The 23,929-nt window shown below is 36.2% G+C and overlaps 1 protein-coding gene across 1 annotated transcript in view; it reads right to left on the reverse strand.

Annotated features, from left to right (window-relative positions):
* Positions 1–465: 465 nt before the first annotated feature.
* LOC145999297 (uncharacterized) overlaps positions 466–23,929 on the reverse strand; it is a 91,435-nt gene continuing 67,971 nt past the window's right edge. Inside the window, exons 3-4 of the mRNA XM_083136235.1 lie at positions 17,187–17,680; positions 466–728 (exon numbers count right to left, since the gene is read on the reverse strand). Coding sequence (XP_082992361.1) covers positions 466–728; positions 17,187–17,680 — 757 coding nt within the window. The remainder of the gene's footprint in view (positions 729–17,186; positions 17,681–23,929) is intronic.

Here is a 23,929-nt window from a genome sequence, read left to right on the forward strand (position 1 = left end):
TATTGCAAATTGTCTCTACTTTAACCCCTTTCAGGGAATACATCTAATTACCAGTCACCCTGTATATATATATATATTGATGCGTTCACTGGTTTCAATTACTAAAACTACAGGGATCGTTACTGTGAACGCTTTAGGGGTCAGATGGTAGAGCTAGGTTACGTTTTTGGTCCCCATACAATCTCGCTGACAGGCTTCTGGCAGGGAGTGGAATGATTCAAGGGATGTAGACGACGTACATCTTACCTCTCGGCCAAGCGGTTGAGTGTGGACGTCAGGCGACAGAGCACGGAGTCCTGAGTTTGACGGCCCACGGTCTTCTTGCCCGTGGCTGGCGACAAAGCACACGCTGGTCTTGGAGTATCGGCCCTAGAAAAGGCGCCGGGACGATGGTCTGTCCGACGGCTACAAGTTGTAGGCCGTGGTGCTGAAGATAGTCAACTCGCGAATGTACTGCAGTTGTCTTTAGGCGAAAGCTTTGTGTCGGTTTCCCGAGCCGGGCTGCGACCTGAAAGGTGCCAAGGTCTTCGCCTGGTAGCTGGTATTCTTCTGGTGGTCCTTGAATTCTGAGACTTGACTGAGCCCCAAATTCTGGTGCTTAGGTCTTTTAAGCTGATGGCAAATACTTCCTAGCTGCTTGGACAGCACTTCCGTATGTGCCAGCCGAAGACGGGCTTGAACCCGGTAGTATCGAAGAATGCCGTGGCTCCTGATGTCATGTGTTTCCGCTATTTGTGGAATGTTAACTTGTGTTGTAAATTGTCGCTTAACCGAGCACCGATGTCTTACCTGTTTACCTTTTTTACAGAGTCTCCCTTGAATCGTTCCACAATATATATATATATATATATATATATATATATATATATATATATTGTAAATAAAATCTAATAGCATAGTTTTCAATGTTTGACTTGTTTGTTGAGTACACTTTATGCACAGATAGGATCATTGGGACTGGACCAACAGTTTAAAGTGGGATCCTTACCACTATGCAATGTGCCTCAACCGAATATCGAACCTCGGATTCCTTGATTACAAGGTAATGACGTTAACTCTACGCCATGGGGAAAGCAATTTGAATATTTGGATTTGCACATAAAGGAAAAGAAAAAGAGGAAATCTTGCTACATATGTTAACACACTTAATCAAATGTATCCTTGAGTATACAGTTTCTTCGTCAACTATGCCTATAAACAAAAATTTAGTATCAAACTCCTTTACATTTGTATTTGGCATAAAATATTTGTATTCTGGCTCTCAACTTGGTCGTGGAACAAGATGTGGTGTATTTTGGTCCCCTAGTGTAGTGGTTCTCAACCATTGTGAGACCACAGCATGGTCAATTCATTTTTTAAAAGTTAATGTGCTGCTCAAAACATTCTAATTTGTATTTTGTTTAACTTTAGACATTAATATGCACAATTGAAAATAAGTATTAATAAATAATGGAATATGATATATGTCTAGGCTTGTTGACAAATATAAAGTTTTGTTTAAAATACTTGGCAACCATTCATGTCAGCCTGCCATTTGAGAGACACTGTCCTGGTACATTGTGGCTCCGAAACTTGAGGCAGAGATTCACCATAAATGGTATTTTTTTAAAAATCTGGCTTTCTGGCAGTAAAATTTTGTTTCTTTAAGCCCACTTTATGCTCATACACATTAATTGGTGTTGGACCTACAGCTTAAAATGGGACTTGAACCACTGTACTTTCATTGGAGATTGAACCTGGAACCCGTTGATTACAAGGTGACAATATTACTTGATGCCATCGGGAAACTTGTAGCCAGGGGAGGGGCCATGCCCCCATCTCCTCCTCGAGCAATGTGAACCTTTAATAAAAGTCACAATAACAACATTGACGATTTCTCAAGTTTTTAAAAATATCGATTTTGTCCTTGTATATATTAATATTGCAATATTGGTAGTTTTAGTTTGTACAACCATTGATGCAAGGCTACCAGTTGCGCCAATTTAATCCCTGTCCCAGCTTTTTTTAAGTGACTATGTGTTTCAGAATGTCGGGTTGGGAGGGGAGAAAGGTCGATTTCTCCAGTTACTTTGGACCATAATACTGCAACTCTACAATTGCATGTTTAGTTCTAGTCCTACTCCAACAGCATTTTGCTGATCACTGTGGCAGAGTGGTTATAAAGCATGCTATGATGCCAGGAGTTCCGGGTTTGAATTCCAGCCTGGGTATGGGCGATGTTTTGTGCATTGTTGGTGTGTATTTTCCTTCATCAATTTCATCATATCGTCACAATTAGACTTGGCAGAAAAGTGATGTAAAATAACCTAATTCAATCAGCCTTGTCCACATTTTTGGATCTCCCCCTCTCTCAAGGATGTATTTTGGGCCCCTGGAATCCACATCACCACAACCCCAAAAGACTTTTGAAAATGCTAACTAACTAACTCTCTAGCCTTCTAAAACCCGAAGGTTCATGGCTGCAGCAACACAGGCCTTCCATCTGTCTCTATCTTGAGCAAGATATATATACTCTTTTCCATCCCTACCGATTTCCTTTAGATCTATCTCAACGTTGTCCCTCCATCTTCGTCTTGGCCTTCCTATAGGTCTCTTACAATCAGGTTTCCTAACAAGAATCCTATAAACTCCTCTTTCCTCTACATTTCGTGCCACATGGCTTCTTGCTTTAATTATTCGGTAACATTATCGTATGAGGGAAACGGATTCCTTCAAATTTCCATCAAATTTACAGGAGAAAGTAGGTATGGAAATCATTTTCTTTAGCGTTGTGGAAGTTCCTGAATGTAGATTTGATCCATTTTAATGTGAATGTGTGTTGTTTGCTGCGAAAATCTCTGTCCGACATGCTGCTTCTTATCCCGCCATTTGCTCTCTGCACAAGAGTGCAATGTTCCGTGTGTTAAGATGATGCAACCCCGTAGCCAGTGTTTCAGACTCACCGTGTTTTCGCTAGAACATGACGTGTCAAGTATTTTTAATTTTTATTTTTTAACTATGCTTGCCTAACCTAACCTTATGGAAAATGGTTTTTGGGGCTAACGTGAATGGGTTTTGGAGCTAACGTGAATGGTTTTTGGGGCTAACGTGAATGGTTTGTGAGGCTAAAACGTCAATGGTTTGCGACGTATTAGCATAATTTCAAATCCGGGCACGAAAGTAGATTTTTTCCGGTGAACGAGGTTGCAACACTGCATAAATCGACAAAACACTCTCAGAAAGCCCCCTAAATGAGTACGCTATCACGGCCATAATGTGTTGCAGATTCGAAACAACAAGTAACACTAAGTACTCGTAAATCTAAGAAATAGACATTGACATGCATTATTTCAGTTTAGGAAATGTTCCACATTCGAAAATAACACGTTAGCAATGTAAAGAAGTCCGAAATATATGATTCATAGGTGTTTCCCTCATACGATAATAGTACCAATTATTCTAATAATATCTGGAGATGAATACAAATTATGTAGTTCTAAATTATGTAACCTTCTCCACTCACCTGTCTCCTCATCCCTTTTAGGTCCAAAGATTTTCCTAAGGATCTTATTTTCAAATACTCTCAATTTGTGTTCCTCTTTCAATGTAAGGGACTAAGTTTCACACCCATATAATACTATAGGCAAAATTACTGTTTTGTATATTTTAACTTTTAGTTTCTTAGATATTAAACGAGAAGACAAAAGTATATGAAGAGAGAAGTAACATGCATTGCCTGAATGAAGCCTACTTTTTATTTCCTCTTTAATATAATTTTCATTTGTTAATATTACTCCTAAGTATTTGAATTTGGAAACTGGTTCAAACGAGTTGTTATCAATAATTAGATTTTGACTATTACCTAACACTTGGTTTCGGTCTGTAAGCATATATTTAGTTCTCTCTCTGTTCACTTCCAAACCTATCTCTTTAGCAGTTTTGAAAAATATTTTAGCATTATTCTTAATTGTATTTATATCATCCCCTAATAAGTCTACATCATCTGCATATGCTAACAACTGAGTCACACCATTTAATTTTAGTCCTTCGTTAGTTTCTTTTACCTTCCTAACAGCATATTCTAAGGCAAAATTAAAGAGCAATGGAGATAATGCATCTCCTTGTTTTAACCCATCATGAATTGTAAATTTGTCAGACATATTAATACCCACACGAATTTTACTTTCTCTTTCACTGGTGCAAATTTTTATCATACTAACAAGCTTCTTAGGTATTCCAAACTCTACTAATATATTATATAATTTATCTCTTTTGACCGAATCATATGCTTTTTTGAAACCAATGAATAGGTGATGGCCATTTTGATTATATTCCCACTTTTTTCGAGTGTCTGTCTAATGTGAAAAATTTGATCTGTAGTTGATCTGTTATGTTTAAATCCTCATTGATAATCACCTATAATTTCATTAGCATATGGGGTTAGTCTTGTTAGAAGAATGTTAGATAATATATTATATGTTTTTGAGAGTAGAGAAATTACACGGTAGTTATTGCAGTTCATTTTATCACCTTTTTTAAACACAGGAACAATTATGGATTCTTTCCACTGTTGAGGGATTTCTTCTTTATTCCATATTAAACAAATTAATTTATGAATTTGACATATTAACGAATTTCCACCATATTTAATTAACTCAGCTGGTATTAAATCAATGCCAGGTGCTTTGTTATTCTCTAGCCTTTTACTAGCATCTTTAACTTCAGTCAAGTTAGATTCTGCAATTAAAGGTTCAGCTGTGTGCACTTCATTTACTTCTGATTTATCTCCTACATGAACATTTAAAAGGTCATTAAAGTAGTTCTTCCATCTATTTAGAATATCGTTTCGGTCAGCTAGAAAATCACCGTCTTTATCTTTTATCAAGTTTACTTTAGGTTGCCACCCCTTTCTAAATTCATTTACACTTTTATATAAATCTCTGATATTTTTGGTTTTGCTGTTTGTTTCAATTTCATTAATTTTGCTTTTCAAGTAATCTATTTTTTTACTTCTAAACGTGTGATTAACTTCTCGCTTTATTCTATTATAATAGCTTAGATTTTTATCATCAGAGTTATTTAACCAACTAAGTTTAGCCTGATTTCTTATTTCTATTAGATTATGACATTCATTATCAAACCATGGCTTACTTTTTCTTGGTTATGGTATCCTATATTTTCTTTAGCTGCTGATTCTATTGCATTACGTATGTCCTCCCAATTCTTATTTACATCTGTCTCATTTATATTTTCATCATCATTTAAATCCTGCAAAACATGAAATCTATTTGACAGTTTAATTTGGTAATCTTTCTTAATTCTTTCATCAGCAAATTTTCCTGTATTAAATTTTATAACTTTCAGATTGCATCTGATTTATCACTGAGAGTCTTTCTCTTAATTTAGCAATAACTAAATAATGGTCACTGGCACAGTCAGCACCTCTATGCAAATGAACGTAAATCATACTAGTATGCCTTATCTTATCAATGAGAATATGATCTATCTGATTATGAGTTTTACCATCTGGAGAAGACCAGGTATATTTACGGATATCTTTATGTTTAAAAGTTGTACTTTTCACAATTAAATTCTTTGAGTAATCAATCTTATACCATTATCATTACTTAATTCATGAAGACTTTATTTACCAATCGTGGGTTTAAATGTCTCTTCTTTGCCAATCTGTGCATTACAGTCACCTAACAGAATTTTCATATCATACTGAGAAAATTTATCAAAGACCTGTTCTAACTCTGCATAAAAATCATCTTTAGTATAATCATATTTATCTTCCGTTGGTGCATGTATGTTTATTAAAATAATTTTACACCACCTACCCTGTAAAACTGCATATGATATCCTTATCATTAATGAATTTTACTGTTTTAAGAGCCGAGATAATTCTATTATTTATGAAAAAGCCTGTTCCAAAATTATGATTTTCAGTACCACCATAGAAAAAAGTATAATTTTTAGTTTTACAATTCCCTTCTCCTGGCCACCTAACTTCCTGGACAGCTACTACATCTAATTTATACTTAACGATCTCATTAACTGTACACTGAAATGCCCCAGGTCGGTAAAGGCTCAGAACATTCCAGGTGCCTAATTTAATATCCTTATTCCTAATGTAGATCTTATCCTTAGTCTACATTAGGAATAAGGATATTAAATTACGCACCTGGAATGTTCTGAGCCTTTACCAGCCTGGGGCATACATAATGAAAATATACTTGTTTAGCATTTGTTGTTATACTTGCAACTGAGGGTTATTTACTTTTATCGAACTTATTGGAAAGCAAGGATTATATTGAGATCATATGGCTTTGAAGGACCGGGTCAAAGAAGATTTATGCACACTACTACTTACGAATAAAATATTAATCAGAAAATTTGCTTTTCATCAACTAGATCTAACATCCTTTTTTCTCATTCAATAAATATTCAAAACTGTGTGTCTTTGACATTTCGCTACAGCTACATTTCTTCTCAGCATTTTGAGATAAATTTTGAATGTGGCAACAGCATTAAAAAAATCGACAATAACGCTTACTTTTGCAGGAGGTTCATAAAGACAAAATCTATTACACAGAAATACAGATAATGTAGATTATAAATATCTTGATATCACAGTATAAGAATCCACGTAATTCATTTCATTAGTATCTTAATAATTCTAATATCCAGATAACTAACTGACATATATATATATATATTCCTGCTAACAGCTACTTTCTTTGAGATTTTGGGAAAATGCCTCATTTGTGGCACCCCTGAAAAAAAAATACCTAGTTTGCACCACCCCGGAACATATATTGTGGATATCCCTAGTATAAGAGGCAGCAAAATGTCATTAATTACTGAAACACAACTTGCAGTGCAAAAAGGAGCGATCAATTTTTCACTAGAATGACAGCAATAGTGACAGCCAATCAATGGCTCAGTATGTTAACAGAACTCTCGGATTTACACTCGGATCAGTTTTCTCAATATAATTCTTCCCTTTAGCTTTTCTGTTACTTTTGCTTATCATGACAATGAAGATCAATCCTTTATTTAGTAATTATCTTATCTACAGTCAAGGGGTCCCGGGTTCGATACACGGTGGAGGCACATAGTGGTTCGGATCCCACTATAAATTGTAGGTCCAGTCCCGATTGGCCTTACTGTGCATAAAGTGGACTTAAAACAAAAAAGTCAATCAATCAATCTTATCTAGAGTAGCTTTCTGCCATTTTGGCTAATGTGAGAATGAGGGAGAATGGTGGAGCAGGAGGATCCCATCCTCCAGGCGTCTTTCCTAGTTTTTATTTGGAGTCCACTTTATACACAGATAAGCAAATCAAGACTGGTTTCGAACCACTATGTGACTTAACTCAATATTTATTCTAAAGGAAAATATGTTTATATATAAATGTAAATATTTCTACCAAATTTTATTTGCTTATAGTTGTAATCATTAATTTTGTGTCATCCTAATTGCAATACTCGTATATCAAATTTGAATTGGTCTGCCGCTTACATAGGTACGTTATTCTCAAACACTATATTGAAAATAAGTAACTGAAGGAACACTGCTTTCAACATTACCGAATAACGGGACATGATAATAAATAGAGGACTAAAAGTGTGAAATGTTGTAAGTGCCAAAAGTGAAAGTGTTGGGAAATCACATCATTACACAAATCAGCCCGTAAGAAAGTGCACACTCGTGACCTCTTTACACACCCTTTGAACTACTTAGAGGGCTACCAGCCACATTTCACAGTCTAACGTGGAAAACGGTGTTTGAATTATTGTGGCACTCACAGTCTTTACCAATGTTAGTCTTCAATAACAGAATTCATTCTCAAGTAAGTACAACTATCATACTAGGGACTTCTTTGGAATATCCATGTGGTTGTTAATTTTTTTTATGCAAAAGTAGCGGAAAAGTAGTGAAGTAGTGAACAGGAGTAGCGTAGCGAGCTACTTTTTGGAAAATGTAGCTGAAGCGAAGCTACATTTCGGAAGAGTAGCTGTAGCTGTAGCGAAGTTACTTTTAAAATGTAGTGTTCTGATCACTGGGTATATCTCTATTCTTATACCTTCATTTTACTAACCAATTCATGTAATAATAACAATAAAGTATTCATTAATTTATGCATTATGAATAGACCTATCAATTATATTATTTTTATTTGTATAAAACATTCAATTTGAACTTTTGGTCATTGACAGACCGCATCTCTTCATAATGGAATTTTCAGTGTAAAGCCGTGTTTGCATTATCTTTCCTGCGATTCCGGAATAATTCATATCAGCGGATTTTTACATCCGCTGAAGATAGCAGGTGACATTTGCTTGAAGGGAGTTCTTCCCAGCTTCTTTCATACTCAGGTCCTTCTTTAAAGTAAATAGACTATCGAGTTATGGCACCCGGGCTCCCAGATTCGAGTCATGCCTTTCGCATGATACGACTCAGACTCCTTGGTTGACAGGCTGTCAGTCAGTGACTGTGAAAACATGCCGAACTCTTTAACACTATTGCACTGACTGAAACATGACTCACTCCCCCACCCCATTCCATTAGCAATCTTGTTCTTTGAAAAGGAAACTCACTGCATTTGTCTGATTTCAGGAACAGATAGTTTTGCCTTTGAAAACCCATGTTTAGGGTACAGAATTGAAGAACAGGAGTGATATTCAGAACATAGGCAGAATGAAATTATACTATTGATTAATGCTAATGATACACTTCAAAGCTCATGTAGCGATAAGAACATTTATCTAGTAAAAAAAAAAAAATCCAAAAGGTACAGTGCAGCTGGGTATTGGCAAAAAAAAAAATGGGCCTGTGAGATTCCATTGAATCCATAAATTCTAATTTAATTCAATGAAACGGTATTGTGTATACAAGGTGGTGCAAAAGTCAGTTTAAACAAAACGGACATTGATAATAGTATTATGACAGTGTATGTGCTTCTTGTGCTAAGTAATATTTCCTAGGTATACAGCCGGAACCTGTGGCCGAGTGGTTAGCACATCGTGCTGCGATGCCAAGGGTTCCGGGTTCGAATCCCGCTCGAACTTGGTTGTTTGTGAATGTCCATTCATCAATTTCATCACTCATCCCCATCTTCGCAAATTAGCCAAGAGACACAAAACGCGAAGTGAAATAAACTAAATCAATCAATCCTAGGTATACAGTTGGTAACATTGTAGTGTGTCACTGGCAGCAGTGCACTCGTTATTCTTTTGTCAACAGTTGAGTCTTTGGCTTGTTGTAGTGTGGTTGTTTGTTGTTTGCAAGCAAGTTCTGGTCTGTGACATGTTGAAAACTGCAATGGAACATAAGTACACAACAGAACAGGGTGTTGTTACTTGAATTGTCAAGGATATGGTATACTCATCAACACCGACAGACTTGGATGCACTGAAAGAGACAATTATTAATGTGTTTCATGTCATCAACAATGATACAAGTTTACTGCATTGTATTTGCAATTCTGTTCATAGTTGCACACAATGAATTGCAAACAATGGAGAACAGTTTGAACAAACCACTGAAACTGGAATTTGTGTTGGATGAACTGATTTTTGTACCACCCTGTATATACTATTTAATATATTAAAACTTAAGGTGAGGAATTTACATTTGCCATTTCACATACTCAGGCTTGAAATACATCTATGAACAGAAGTAATAAATGTCCAACAATCAAATATGCTGACCAAGGCAGAATTTATATTATTTTAAAACATAAACGTTACGTTTCAACCTTCTAGCATCGTCTTCTTCAGACTCTGTACCAAGTACAAATGGAATAAGGCACAAAACAGGAAGATATATATACACAAAAATCATTCCCCTCCAGACACAAGTATATTAGAAAGTTGTTTATCTGGAACTTTCCTTTCCAGGTGTTCCAGCAGGTGGCCTTCTTCTCTCAACTGTTGTTTCACCTGACAGGTGATTTCGATAAACATATCCTTTCATCTGGAAAGTAGTTGGACTCCTTATCTCATGCTCTTTTTCCTTATCCATCCTTTCTTCATCTCTCTTCCATCTTTTCTCCTCCTTTCCTCTCGTGCTTTCCACTCTTTCTAACACCTTCTTCCATTCTTTGTTTATCTTCAGTCGACCATTCCAGTTCATTGTCTCTTCTTCCCCTATCTTCTCCATTTCCTTGCAGAGAGGGTGCGGCAGGTGGGCGAGGAAGCACCCACCCAAAATTCCTCTGCCCACCTGATCAAGTAAAGACATAAGGGTTCAGAAAAACATGATTGCTTGAATAAAATAAAAGTATATATTCTTGTTCTGACTTCATGCACATTTTTCTTATGAAAATTGTCAATACTAAAAATGTTCTCAAATTATTCTAAGAAATTTCCCTGTTTTTGGATTTACATTAGTTTACTGAGTAAGATAAGGAAAATCGTTTGAAAATTTGTTGTTGAAATGATGGATAATACCTGCCAGTCTTATCTCTGATCTAAACTGATCCAGTTAACACGTTTTCAAAGGTGGGGGGAGTACAAAGTAATGCAGGTTAATAGAAATATCTTACAACAACCTATCATGCAATCAAAACACCTTCTTCCCTTCCCTATGCCGAAAAAATTGTCCACATGTCTGAAAAACAGAATTATTTTGTCACCTCCTTTTTCGACCACTTTCTTTTCCCATTCATTCATTACCAATTCAGCCAATGCTGGGCCTAGGCTACAGCCTATATTCAGTCCTTCACTCATTAAAATTATTTTAACCCTCATTTTACTGTAACAGTTGTTCCAAATGGTACCTTATTTCATTTGTACTTGTTACAGAGTCTGAAGAAGACCTAGCTAGAAGGTTGAAACGTAACGTTTAGTTTATGATTTAAAATAAAATATATTTTGCTTAGGTCAGCATATATGATTTTTGGTTATCATGGAAACAAGGCTTAATGGTGGTGTCATAAATGTTACGGAATATGCTATTCTACGAAAATTGTTAATTGTATAAGAATTTCAAACTCAAATTTACACAATCAACTTCCTGATATCTTGCAATCATCTGTCTGTCAGATAAATTGTTGTTCAAAGGGCACTAACAAAGTAAATGTATTGAGAGAAAATTCTGTTATATTTTCAATGCAGCTTTCCATTCTATCCTTCCTAGATAAAAATAAAAGCTGAACTTTGAAAAACTTACCTCGGTGCATTTTTAAATGTATGAATTCATTTGGATTTACAATAGTTGAAATTTATTACATATAATTCATGAAAAAATAAATATGCTGACCAAGGCAGTAATTTTTTTATTAAAGACATAAACTAAACGTAACGTTTCAACCTTCTAGCAAGGTATTATGTTGCTAGAAGGTTGAAACGTTACGTGTAGTTTATGTTTTTAATAAAATAAATTACTGTCTTGGTCAGCATATTTATTTTTTCATAATAATGGAAACAAGGCTTAATGGTGTTATATAATTCATGCATAATTAGCCACCTGAATTTGTATATTTGCTGCAGAAAACATATATTTCAGTATGTATAAATATTCTGAACATGTATAATTGTAGTACCATCACAATCATAGGGAAGGGGGACTATAAGATTATTGGAAGTAGTCTCAACTCTGTCCTAATTATGATATTCAATAAATCTGAGGCTCAAGTAAAGTATTCATTCATTTCGTTGAAACTTCTTTAGAGAAACTACAAATGAAAACCAAAGGAAGATAAAATTGATATTTTTTGTATTATGTCGTCCTTTTTTCTTGTGTGCAGGTCACATTTTTTCAATTTGAATTTCCATTGCTATGAAGTCTCACATGTATATCAAATATCTTCATAGTTAAATTCTATGTTCAAAATTAAACAATTAAAAGTATTATCTTTGATAAAAAAAGATAAAAGTAAAGTGCTCTCCTGTGCTTAGCACTACGCCATGCAGGTGTATAGGGGCTTGTGGGGGTAACGCCCCACACTTTCTTGATCCGGTCGTGAGTGGGGGTGATGTGATCAGCATCATGCCCCAGACTGCCTTTACCCCCAGGGTTTCCCCCAGGTACCCATGTCATTCGACGCTGGGTGGGCGCCGGAGCCGCTTCCAACGTTAGAAAAGTTCCCAGATTTGAACCGGCCGGGGATCGAACCTGGGATCTTGAGCATGGTAGTCAGACGTACCGACTGAGCCACCGCGGCTTTGATGTGAAATCTAATATGCAAATAATATATGGAACTTTAATGTTGGGATTTAAAAGATTCTTCATTGCGATGAATACTTATAACTATGTTTCAACATCAATTTTTTGGAGTATTCACAATAAAATAAATAACACAGTTATATATATTGTTTTATTATAAAAAGACAGGATATTACATACAGAGTGCAAAATATAAAACAAAACATATAATTTTAAGGTTCTGCCAGTTCGTATGAACCAGTGAAATTATATGGTGATTTCTCAAGAATGGATTTTTTTTAAAAATATATTACTTGTTATAACTTACAGAATTCTTCAACATGCATAAAACAATATATTCATTCTGATTAACTATCAGTGTGATTCAAAAGTGTGGAATCACTCATATAATTTCTTCAGATATCAATATACATGAATGGAACCATATGAAGTAACTGGAAGACCAAAGGCTTCATCCCAGAGGTATGTTACAAACCTAATCCAATATCTTGAATTCAACTTAACTTCTTCAGATCGGAATACACGAAAAGTGACAGATCAAAATCATGTGAAATTTTCTGGCAAATGGTGAAATCTATTTAACAATGTCTTTAATCATTTTCAATTTACTCAGTGTTAAGGATAAAGCCTGCCATTGTTATGTGCATGTCCTTGTTATTCAGTGAACAAACATGCCATTGATCAAAGAGCACATTGACACTAGCTTACATTGTGGTGCACAGAGTGCAAGGAAAGTTGCAGATCTCTTCATCTGCAGACACATTGAGAGGTGGCCAGCAAATTGTCCGTAGCGCAGTGGTGAAACTCGTCCACAGTAACATGCCAAAGGGGGGGGGGTGCTTATAACACCCCCATTCTCCCAGTATGTCTTAACAAAAAAAGAATGTTAAAAGTAGGAAAATATGACAAAATGAGGGCTACCAAAAGAAATTATATGTAAATCCTCCCTTTCGAAAATCCTGGGGATGCCACTGCTCATGCACAAACTGATGCGAAGGGAAAGTGTGTGTGGTGGTCACTATGAAGCAGCAACCATAGTTCTGGCATTGCTTGTGAAAAAAGTTCAGTAGGAATGATGATATTGTTGATATTTAGAGGCACATCTGGGAAAAAGTCAAAAGATGAAAATTAAATTCATCAATTTAAAGTTCAATTTAAATGTTACAATGTTAATTTTCTTAAGTGAGAGAAACATCTTTTTACAAGCTACATCCAGAGTTACCACGCAAACTCCAAATCCATTTTCCCTGTGATTTCCCTGAGTTTTCCAGAATCCTCATATTTTTCCAGAGTATTGAATGCAAAGTAAATGACTACTATAATTTTACAATGACCTCCATTTCCCCTCATAGCCATACCATCCTCACCTTCTTCATTACTGTTGTTTTCTGATGTAAATGACAAAACTAGTTCAATTATTAAATTAAAATACACTTCTTTGTATGTAATTAAGAACAAAGATGACCAGTTTTCTAGAACTTTAAACAACTCTGAAACAATTTCTAACATTTCTGATATAGAACATTGAAATATTTTCACACTTTTCATAGATGTTTATAAATGGATACAATATCAATTAATCTGTAATGCATACAATAATAGTTAAGACAAACAAATTATTGGAATTTTTTGCTGTGGAAGAGTCGCTGTGCTACTGTTCTGATATAAGTGGTCCCTTTAGTGCAATTGGCTTTCAGTACGAACCAAAACAGTGGCGTTTATTCACGGACAGTTCCAAAAGTAGTCTGAAGCCAGTTAATTTACAAAGGCAACCAGTATCCTTCAATTTCAGTCACATACTCCATACATTTGAAGGAAAGTTACTCAAGTGTGAAGTTGATGTTGGATAAAATCCAATATCATGAACACCAGTGGGACATATGTAGTGATTTCAAAACAATTGGTTTTCTTCTTGGGTTACAAAGTGGGTATACAGAGTATTCTTGTTTTCTCTGGGACACTACGAGCAAACTGTGTGACCTGAAAGAACAGAGCTAATTCAAGGAAAACAAAATGTGATAAGCGCAGCTTTAGTGCCCAGAGAGAAGATTCTCCTACCAACGCTGCACATTAAACGGAGTTTGGCAAAACAATTTGTGACAGCATTGGATAGTGAGTCAGTGTGAGTCAATACATAAAAAAAATCCTAATCTGTCAGAGGCAAAAATTGTGGGTGGCATTTTTACAGGACCACAGATTTGTTTCATGCTAAATAGTAATGAACTTAAACAAAATATGACCGAGCTGGAAAGAAATGCTTGGAAGGCCTTCCACAACTTGAAGGGATTTCTTGTCCACAACAGAAGTGAAGCTCTTTACGATCAAGTTAAGACACTAATTGATAGATATAGAGCACTAAGCTGTAGAATGTCTGTAAAATTACACATGCTTCATTCCCATCTTGATTTCTTTTGGCATAATTTGGGAGAGATAAGCGAGGCACACGGCGAACACTTTCCAAAGGAATTCAATTCATGAAAGGAAGATACCAGGGAAGATGGGACTGTGCCATGATGGGTGATTACATTTGAGATTAGTTTGTGACGAAGGGGAAGGAACTGTTTCTCAAAAAAGACAACAAACAAGAAATATTCACTCTTGAGCATGTTGTCACATAAGATGAACTAAATTAAGGGACTGATGTGTAATATTAATGTATTCTGTTCATTTCATTGTATTGCTTTAGCTATTTTTCATTGTTATACTGTTCATTATATATGTAATTTACTGGGTACTGACTGTACTGTGTTTGTAATTTAATGTTTTTCTACATAATACATATGGGATATACGCTACACGTTGCACTTTGAATAAATAATAATAAACGACCCATATTATCCGAAAAACTGACATTACAGCAAAACCAATGCCATATTGGTGTTCAGCGGGTCCAAATTATGAAAATAAGACTGAAAAATATACATAAGCAGAAAGTTCATGAAAATTTGTAGACCAGTGTAATCAAAATCTAATTATTGATAACAACTCTTCTGAAACAGTTTCCAAATTCAAACACTTAGGAGTAATATTAACAAATGAAAATTATATTAAAGAGGAAATAAAAAGTAGGCTTAATTCAGGAAATGCATGTTACTTCTCTCTTCATAAACTTTTGTCTTCTCGTTTAATATCAAAGAAACTAAAAGTTAAAATATACAAAACAGTTTTTTTGCCTGTAGTATTATATGGATGTGAAACTTGGTCCCTTACATTGAAAGAGGAACATAAATTGAGAGTATTTGAAAATAAGATCCTTAGGAAAATCTTTGGACCTAAAAGGGATGAAGAGACAGGTGAGTGGAGAAGGTTACATAATTTAGAACTACATAATTTGTATTCATGTACAGATATTATTAGAATAATTAAATCAAGAAGACTTAGGTGGGCAGGCCATGTGGCACGAATGGGAGAGGAAAGAGGAGTTTACAGGATTCTTGTTGGGAAACCTGATGGTAAGAGACCTGTAGGAAGGCCAAGACGAAGATGGAGGGACAACATTGAGATGGACCTTAAGGAAATCGGTAGGGATGGAAAAGAGTATATAGATCTTGCTCAAGATAGGGACAGATGGAAGGGTTGTGTTGCTGCAGCCATGAACCTTCAGGTTTAAGAAGGCTAGAGAGTTAGTTAGTTGGAAATGATTCTCTTTACTGTGAAACCTCTCATACTAACTATGATGAACCTTGCGGGTAAAAATCTTTGTTGTAAATTGAACAATTGAAAAGCTTCCATTTTGAGTGAACATTCATATGTACACTAAGATCTCCTTTATGGACAAAATTATTATTGCAAATTTAACAATTGAAAGGTTTATCTTTAGTGTGAATACTCACATGCACATAAAGATGATCCTTACGGGCAAAACCTTTGTTGCAAATTCAACAATTGAAAAGTTTCTCTTTGGAGTGAATATTCATATGTACACTAAGATCTCTTTTACGGACAAAATTTTTATTGCAAATTGAACAATTGAAAGGCTTCTCTCCATTGTGAACCCTCACATGCTCAGTAAGATGAACTTTACGGGCAAAACCTTTGTTGCAAATTGAACAATTGAAAGGCTTCCCTTTTGAGTGAACATTCATATGTACACTAAGATCTCCTTTACGGACAAAATTTTTATTGCAAATTGAACAATTGAAAGGCTTCTCTCCATTGTGAACCCTCACATGCTCAGTAAGATGAACTTTACGGGCAAAACCTTTGTTGCAAATTGAACAATTGAAAGGCTTCTCTTTTGAGTGAACATTCATATGTACACTAAGATCTCCTTTACGGGCAAAATTTTTATTGCAAATTGAACAATTGAAAGGCTTCTCTCCAGTGTGAAGCCTCACATGCGCATTAAGATGAACTTTATGGGCAAAATCTAGCTTGCAAACTGTACAACTGAAAGGTTTCTCTTTAGTGTGAACAGTCATATGTATACTAAGATGATCTTTACGGGCAAAACCTTTGTTGCAAATTGAACAATTGAAAGGTTTCTCTTTTGAGTGAACATTCATATGTACACTAAGATCTCCTTTACGGACAAAATTTTTATTGCAAATTGAACAATTGAAAGGCTTCTCTCCAGTGTGACCCCTCACATGCGCCCTAAGATTAACTTTAGAGACAAAACCTTTGTTGCAAATTGAACAATTGAAATGCTTCTTTCCAGTGTGAACCCTCACATGCTGAGTAAGATGATACTTATATGCAAAATCTTTGTTGCAAATTGAACAATTGAAAGGCTTCTCTCCAGTGTGAAGCCTCACATGCTCAGTAAGATGATACTTATATGCAAAATCTTTGTTGCAAATTGAACAATTGAAAGGCTTCTCGCGAGTGTGAAGCCTCACATGTGCATTAAGTTTAACTTTACGGGCAAAAGCTTTGTTGCAAATTGAACAATTGAAAGGTTTCTCTTTTGAGTGAACATTCATATGTACACGAAGATATCTCTTACGTACAAAATTTTTATTGCAAATTGAACAATTGAAAGGTTTCTCTTTTGAGTGAACATTCATATGTACACGAAGATATCTCTTACGTACAAAATTTTTATTGCAAATTGAACAATTGAAACGCTTCTCTCCAGTGTGAACTCTCACATGCTCATTAAGATAAACTTTATGGGCAAAATACTTGTTGCAAATTGAACAAGTAAAATGTCTCTCTTGTGTGGGAACACTCATAAATGTATTATGCTCAGCTTCATGGACAAAAGATTTCTTGGAAACTGAACAATTAAAAATCATCTGTCGTTCATGGGTCATCAAACCTCCTTTGTCAGGGAAAGTGTTTTTGGAAATGGGGACTATACATTTCTTTCTCCTGTTATTAGGGTTAGAACTATCAACATGTGCCTTTCTTGCAAGGATTTTTGTTGCAGGTCTAGCCTCTAATTTTTCTTCTCTACTAATACATTCTGTAATTTCTTTTGGCTGCTCTTGTTCTCTTAAGTTTCCTGCAGATACTGGCAAATTTGGAACTGACCTTGGGACATCTCGTACCTGTTCTTCCACATAGTTCTCGATCAGGTAGCTGAAAAAAATATGATACAAATGTAGTTTCACACTCTAAGTAAATAATGAGAATGACACATGTACAAATGAATGAAAAGAAAGGAGAGAAGAATATACTGTTGACTGGGATGTACTAATGAAAATGTTCATACATGTTTATTATTATGTAGAATGTTCAGAGAAAAATGTATCCTCAACCAGGAGTCGAAACCACGACTCTGGTGTTCCATGCCATTGCTCTACCACTGAGCTACCAAGCCGGCCTGACTTCGCCTGATTTTTTGCATCCACTGTTTTCTCTGTGTGGAATCTTGTCGAGGGTGCATTTTTACTTAAAGTTCTACATAGTACATCTCCTATGTGTGCCTAATTTAATGTGTATTATTCCTGCAAGAATGAATACATAATTTTTTTTTTACCACTTAGTCAAAAAGTATTCATGTTTTTGCTGTAATTTTCATTAGGCTGCCCATAAAGCTTGGTGCAGATCAATAGTGTGACAATATGTTGTCATTGCCTCTCACATTTACATTCACTCATTCTTTTTTTTTTTCTGTTGCAGGGTAAACAAGAGTTACTACATCCATATCTACTTTTGACCAGAGATGCCCATTTGACTAAAGGCTGCCACTGCACAGTGTCAAAGCTCAAGGTCAACCTCCAGCCTCACATGGCCCCAGGCTCTGAACTCCATTTAGGCCTCACCTTCACTCTCAGTGCTCAAGGTCGACTCCTGGTCTTACATGACCTCACACTCATAAGTGTCTTGCAGGCTGGGAACCAGTCGGGGGGTTAAACATTTGTAAGAGTAATTCATTCACAGTAGTCGGAAATGCCTCAAATAATTCAGAAAATAATTTAGGTTCTATATTTGCCTCACATTTTCAGCCACACTATGTCCATTCATTGAATTGTATTTTAAGTCCACTTTATGCACAGTAAGGCTACTTGGGACTGGACCTACAGTTTAATGTGGCATCCGAACCACTATGTGTCTCCAGCGGGTACCGAACCTGGGACCCCTTGATTACAAGGCAAGGACGCTACCACTTCACCATTGGGGAGGCCCACCCTATGTCCACTCCAATAAAAGTTATTAGGCACAAACACATGTTTACGTCTCTTTCATTACAATGCTTTCAAGATTGTAATTCCTTGTAAAGATGAATGCCATAGAAATTACAAATTGCTTGTATAAATATTATCTACATATGTGGGTTAAGTCATAAGTCATGGAAATTATTATTTTTTTTTTTCGTGAACTGGGGACAACACAAAAAATCTAAGATATACGTTTGAAAGTGTATGGAATGTACTTTTGACGAAGCCACCAGATGAAGTCTGGATGCAGGAGACTCTCGTAGGGAAGAAGCAAAACACATGACTTTGGACAAAAGTGTTTTATTTAGGCAGTTAACACTCTGCTCCATATGAAGGCCTCCACCAACCTCACCACTGTTTGATAGGGCACAACATGCACACCCAGTGCTTCCCGTAGCTCTGTATGTATGTATTTTAACATACGAATGTTGCTCCTGCTTCATTACCTCCATTTGCGAATGCTGTCACTCACCGACTGATTTTGTGTGGATGCTTACTACCCCACTGTTGTTCACATACACCATCTGGTGGCTTCTTTCAAAAGTACATTCCATACACTTTCAAATGCATATCTATTTGGTGTCTGTTGCTGTTTAAGATTGTATGTAATTTTGCCTTCCGCTACTCATTTGTTTTCTTTTTACTCCCGCTGGGAACCTCTTGTGAGCAAGCGGGATTCTGGGAGCGTGATATAGCAAAGCGACATGGTGCAGGTCGGCTCGTGGCAGCAGGAAGGACATTTTCAATTAGCCTGTCAGTTGTGGGTTTTTGTATTCATCAGTGTGTGTGCAAACGTTTTACTATTATTGTACATAGTATGTCAGTTCATTAAAGGACTTGTATGAAATCAAATTTGTTGCTGTGTACGTGGTTCCAGCCCTATGGTAAAGCGTCCAAGATGGCGTAAGCCCCAGAGTGAATAGTATCTTTTCTTGGTGCTACCGGGAAGGATTCTTCAGACAATTATGGTCCTCTGCATTCCGGATATAGTGACAGTTTGTGTTTCGTGCATTGAGCTGTGATCATCAGTTGTAAATATTTATTTGTGACATTGCTAACTGTGAGCGTGTTACAGCTGAAATAGTGTTTTTAGTTTGCACACGTACAGTGTTTTCCGCACTTTCGTAATGGACATTGTTTCAATGCGCATTTTGCAGTGACCTTGAACTCGGTTGCAATAGCATTGGAATCAATCGTCATGGCACAGTTAAATCAGATGTTTCAGGAACTCTCGTTTCGTCGTATGATGCAATTTTTCCTACGCTTTCATCTACAGTTGTGTGACTAGATATTGTCTTTCTTTGCAAACGCATGAAGCAACATGTTACGACCTTACTTATTTTGTAACTTTGCAATTCCATGTTAAAAGAGAAATTGATATAGTGTTACCTCGAGTTCTTGTTAATGTCTATGATACTACATATTGTGACTCAAATATGAATGTGCCAATCAAGGCTTTGTTGAACTAATGTATTAACCTTCCTGTAACAATCTAATGAAGTCAGCTCGCTTAAGACAACGGGCATTTATTATGATGTAAATATAGATTTACCAATCAAAGATTATCAATGTTTGATGAACTAACCTAATTGTAATTAAATAATGGCGGAACATTTAAATTTGTATAATTCCAAAATGTAAGATTTTATCAACGTTAGAGGAAATAATTGTTAACTCAAATCGATATGTAAACTTTCTTTGCAAATTATTAATTGCCAAACTATGTATTTTTCAAATATCTTTCTGTTGTAATTTGGAGTATTGTAATAAGAAATTACCTAAAGACAGGTGTTCGAGGCTGGAACTTTGGGTATAAATACAAAGTAGTTTGGTTCGTAAGGGGGTCTGCTCTGGTGTCAGTCTAGGAAGAAGTGAATAGGTGCAAGCCGCTCTTCTGTAAAACCTAGACTGGCCAAATAGGAACGGTCTAATCTAGGAAGAAGTGCTCTTCTGTAAAACCTAGGTTAGCCGAATGGGATATAAGTTCCAATTTAGGAAGAAGTGAATAGGTGCAAGCCGCTCTTCTGTAAAAACCTAAATTGGCCATCTCGGGTGATAACTCCAAGTCTAGGAAGAAGTGAATAGGTGTATGCCGCTCTTCTGTAAAACCTAGGTTTGGGCCACCCTAGTTTGACCTTTCTAGTAAGTTTGAAATTATCTATTAACAATTGATCTCCAAGTTCCAGTTATGAATTACCTAACCACTGGCTGTAAGTACTCAAGCAGTAAATAAACATTTCATTAAAACTTCACGACATTGGTTGGATTTGTTCTGCACCTACCCTGAAGATAGGTTTCAGTGTAGACCCTTAGAGCCTCAATGCTCCCGGCTATAGGAGTAAAGGGTGAGGAAAGTTACTAGGAACGTAACAGATCCTTTTTGGCGCCCATCGTGATGGCCACGACAGTATAGAACTTCAACCACCGACGTTGGATACCTAACAGATTCTTCTTGGTGTACAACGTAGAGGCTCGACAATTGAAGAATCCAGCCAGACGAGTATTACGGAAGAGGTCGTCGCTAGAATCGAAGTTGCAGTAGCACCGTAGAAGCTGAAGAATCCTGACCACTGCAGTTGAAGAAGATGACCAACGACGAGTAAAAGATTCCTATAAGAAACAATAACTTGAAGACTTCATTAGTTTGATAAGGTTCTTCAAGAAAAAGGACTTACATTTTAAAAGTGTGAAAACTCAAATATTAGTATTTAGTCATGTAAAAAAGGTATTTAAGGGGGGAACAAAGAAAATTAACCATGGTGACCTTCAAGTGCTGCTCTGATGACTCCAAGTCGGAAGAAGGAACAGTCAAATGTCAAGGATGTGAGTGTTTGTTCCACTTGAGTTGTTTGAATATGGATGCCACGAGTGAAGATGTTGATAGAACTCTTTTTAAATGCCAAGGTTTTCAAAACAAATCTGAATCTGCTAACCAAATGATAGATTTATTGAAAACGTGGAGACAAGAAGATGAAGAGAAAAGACAGAAAGATGAAGAGAAGAGACAGAAAGAAAGACAAGAAGATGAAGAGAAGAGACAGAAAGAAAGACGAGAAGATGAAGAGAAGAGACAGAAAGAAAGACAAGAATATGAAGAAAAAAGACAGAAGGATGAAGAAAAGAGACGGAAAGAAAGAGAAGAAGACACTAAAAAGATGAGAGAATTAATAGAGGAAGTAAGATTAGAGTGTAAGATCAATAAGAATGAGTTACAAAAAACTGTAGAAGAATGCCAAATGGGAATGAGGGCTGAAATGGAAGAATTTAAAGAAGTAACGAGTCAAGAAGTGAAAGATCAGATAGAAGCAACCCAGAAAGCCTTATTGGAAGAAATAGATGAAGAAAAAAGTCAGAGGAAAACAAAAGAAACTGAATTAACAAGCTTATTTGAAAGTTTAAGGCTTGAAACTACCAAGAGCTTGATGGAAGAAAAACAGCAAAGAAGAAAGGAAATGGAAGACGAAATAAAGGAAGTACAATGGCAATTTCATAAAACTTCTAGTGAAATAGATTCTTTAGCCATGAAATTAGAACGCCTACCTTTGAGTGCTAATTCAGTAGACCAAAGTCAGAGGATTCACTCTGCCAATTTGGCCACTCCTATCGCTAGTGTATCTAAGAGGAGGTATACTGCAAGAAGTAACCTCTCATCCTCTAGTGCTATGTCCGACGAAGGTTCAGAGTTGAATAGAAGCCGACGCTCGAAGAAAGTGAAGAAGTCACAAGAATTCTTCGATCACCTTTCAGAAGAAGAGACTAACAACAGAGTTAGGAAATCCAAGTGTCAGAATTTTAGACTGGCAGATATAAAAGCCTTAGATAAGTTTTCTGGAGAAATAAATTCAGTCTCGGCCCAACGATACATCGAAAGTTTAAAGACCTAGCTACATATAATGCAAGTTTCAGAATTTTACAGGTTGAAAATTTTACCTTCCTTAATGACAGGAAAGGCCAAATCCTGGTTTATAGCAAATGAAAGGAAGTGGAAGAGTTTTGATCAGTTCTGTCATGCATTTCGAAAGCAGTATGCTTCTTTAGAGGCTAAACAACGAGAAATGCAGCTGTTAAGGAATAAGAAATTTCAGAGGTCCCTTGGATTAACGTTAGAAGAATACTGCTGGGAAGTCTATGGAAACTACTGCAATCTGGTGGAAGTAGTAAGTCAAGGTGAAGTCTTGCATTTGATAATCAGCCAACTTCCGGTGAAAGTTCGACAACTGGTATTGACTCGAGATCCAAAAACCATGGAACAACTAGCAAATTATCTTGGTCGATATGAAGCTTCCGAACAACTGAAGATAAGTAGGGGAGATAACCTCAAGATAGAAGACCGAAGGCAGTTTCAACCCTGAGTTAGGCAGACTCAAATAGTTTCGTCTAGATTTAACAACGAAAGTGAAGAAGTGACCAGAACACCTCAGAATCCTAATAGGAACAATAATAAAAACCAAAGGGGTTACCAAGGGCAGAATTTCTACAGCAACGGCAATAGAAGTCAACCATATAGACAACCATCGAATCAATCCCGTTTACCCAACAACCACTTCAATAGAAATTCCAATACAAAGGAAATCTCCTGCAAAACTGAAGAAGTCCCGACTGAGTTAAATCCTGTCGCTCCAGCTTGGGAAGGTTCAATGCTCCTAAATCAAAATTTAAACCAACCCTCGTTGTAAATGAAGCTCTCTCATTTACAACGGAAGGGAAAATTGTATCGGAAAAAAATAAGAGTACCGACAATTTCCTCACCGAAGATTTTTTAGAAGTATTGCATTTAGAATTAGAAGTCGAAAATGAAGAATGGAAAAAGATAGAAGAACCTGAACTTAGGGGAATATTGTTGTCCAGGAAACCAGAAATTATCGCCCAAATTTTAGGATTGAAAATAAAGTGTACTCTAGATACAGAGAGTGAATACACTACGATAAATTATAAAGTCTGGCTTAAGTTGTGAGACAGATTACCAGGACTTAAACTTAAAAGATGTTCTGAAAAAATGTTATTGAATTTTACTAGAAAGGGAAACTCTAGGATAATGGTATATAGGCAGATTCATTCTAAAATACGAGAATATGTATTTGAAGACTCAGTGTATATATAGTCCGAGATTTGGATAAGGACCTAGTATTGGGAAAGCCGTTCATGAAAAGGCACATGGCGAGCTTAG

Source organism: Lepisma saccharinum, chromosome 15 (genome assembly GCF_977018435.1).
Source record: "Lepisma saccharinum chromosome 15, izLepSacc3.1, whole genome shotgun sequence".
Classification (NCBI taxonomy): domain Eukaryota; kingdom Metazoa; phylum Arthropoda; class Insecta; order Zygentoma; family Lepismatidae; genus Lepisma; species Lepisma saccharinum.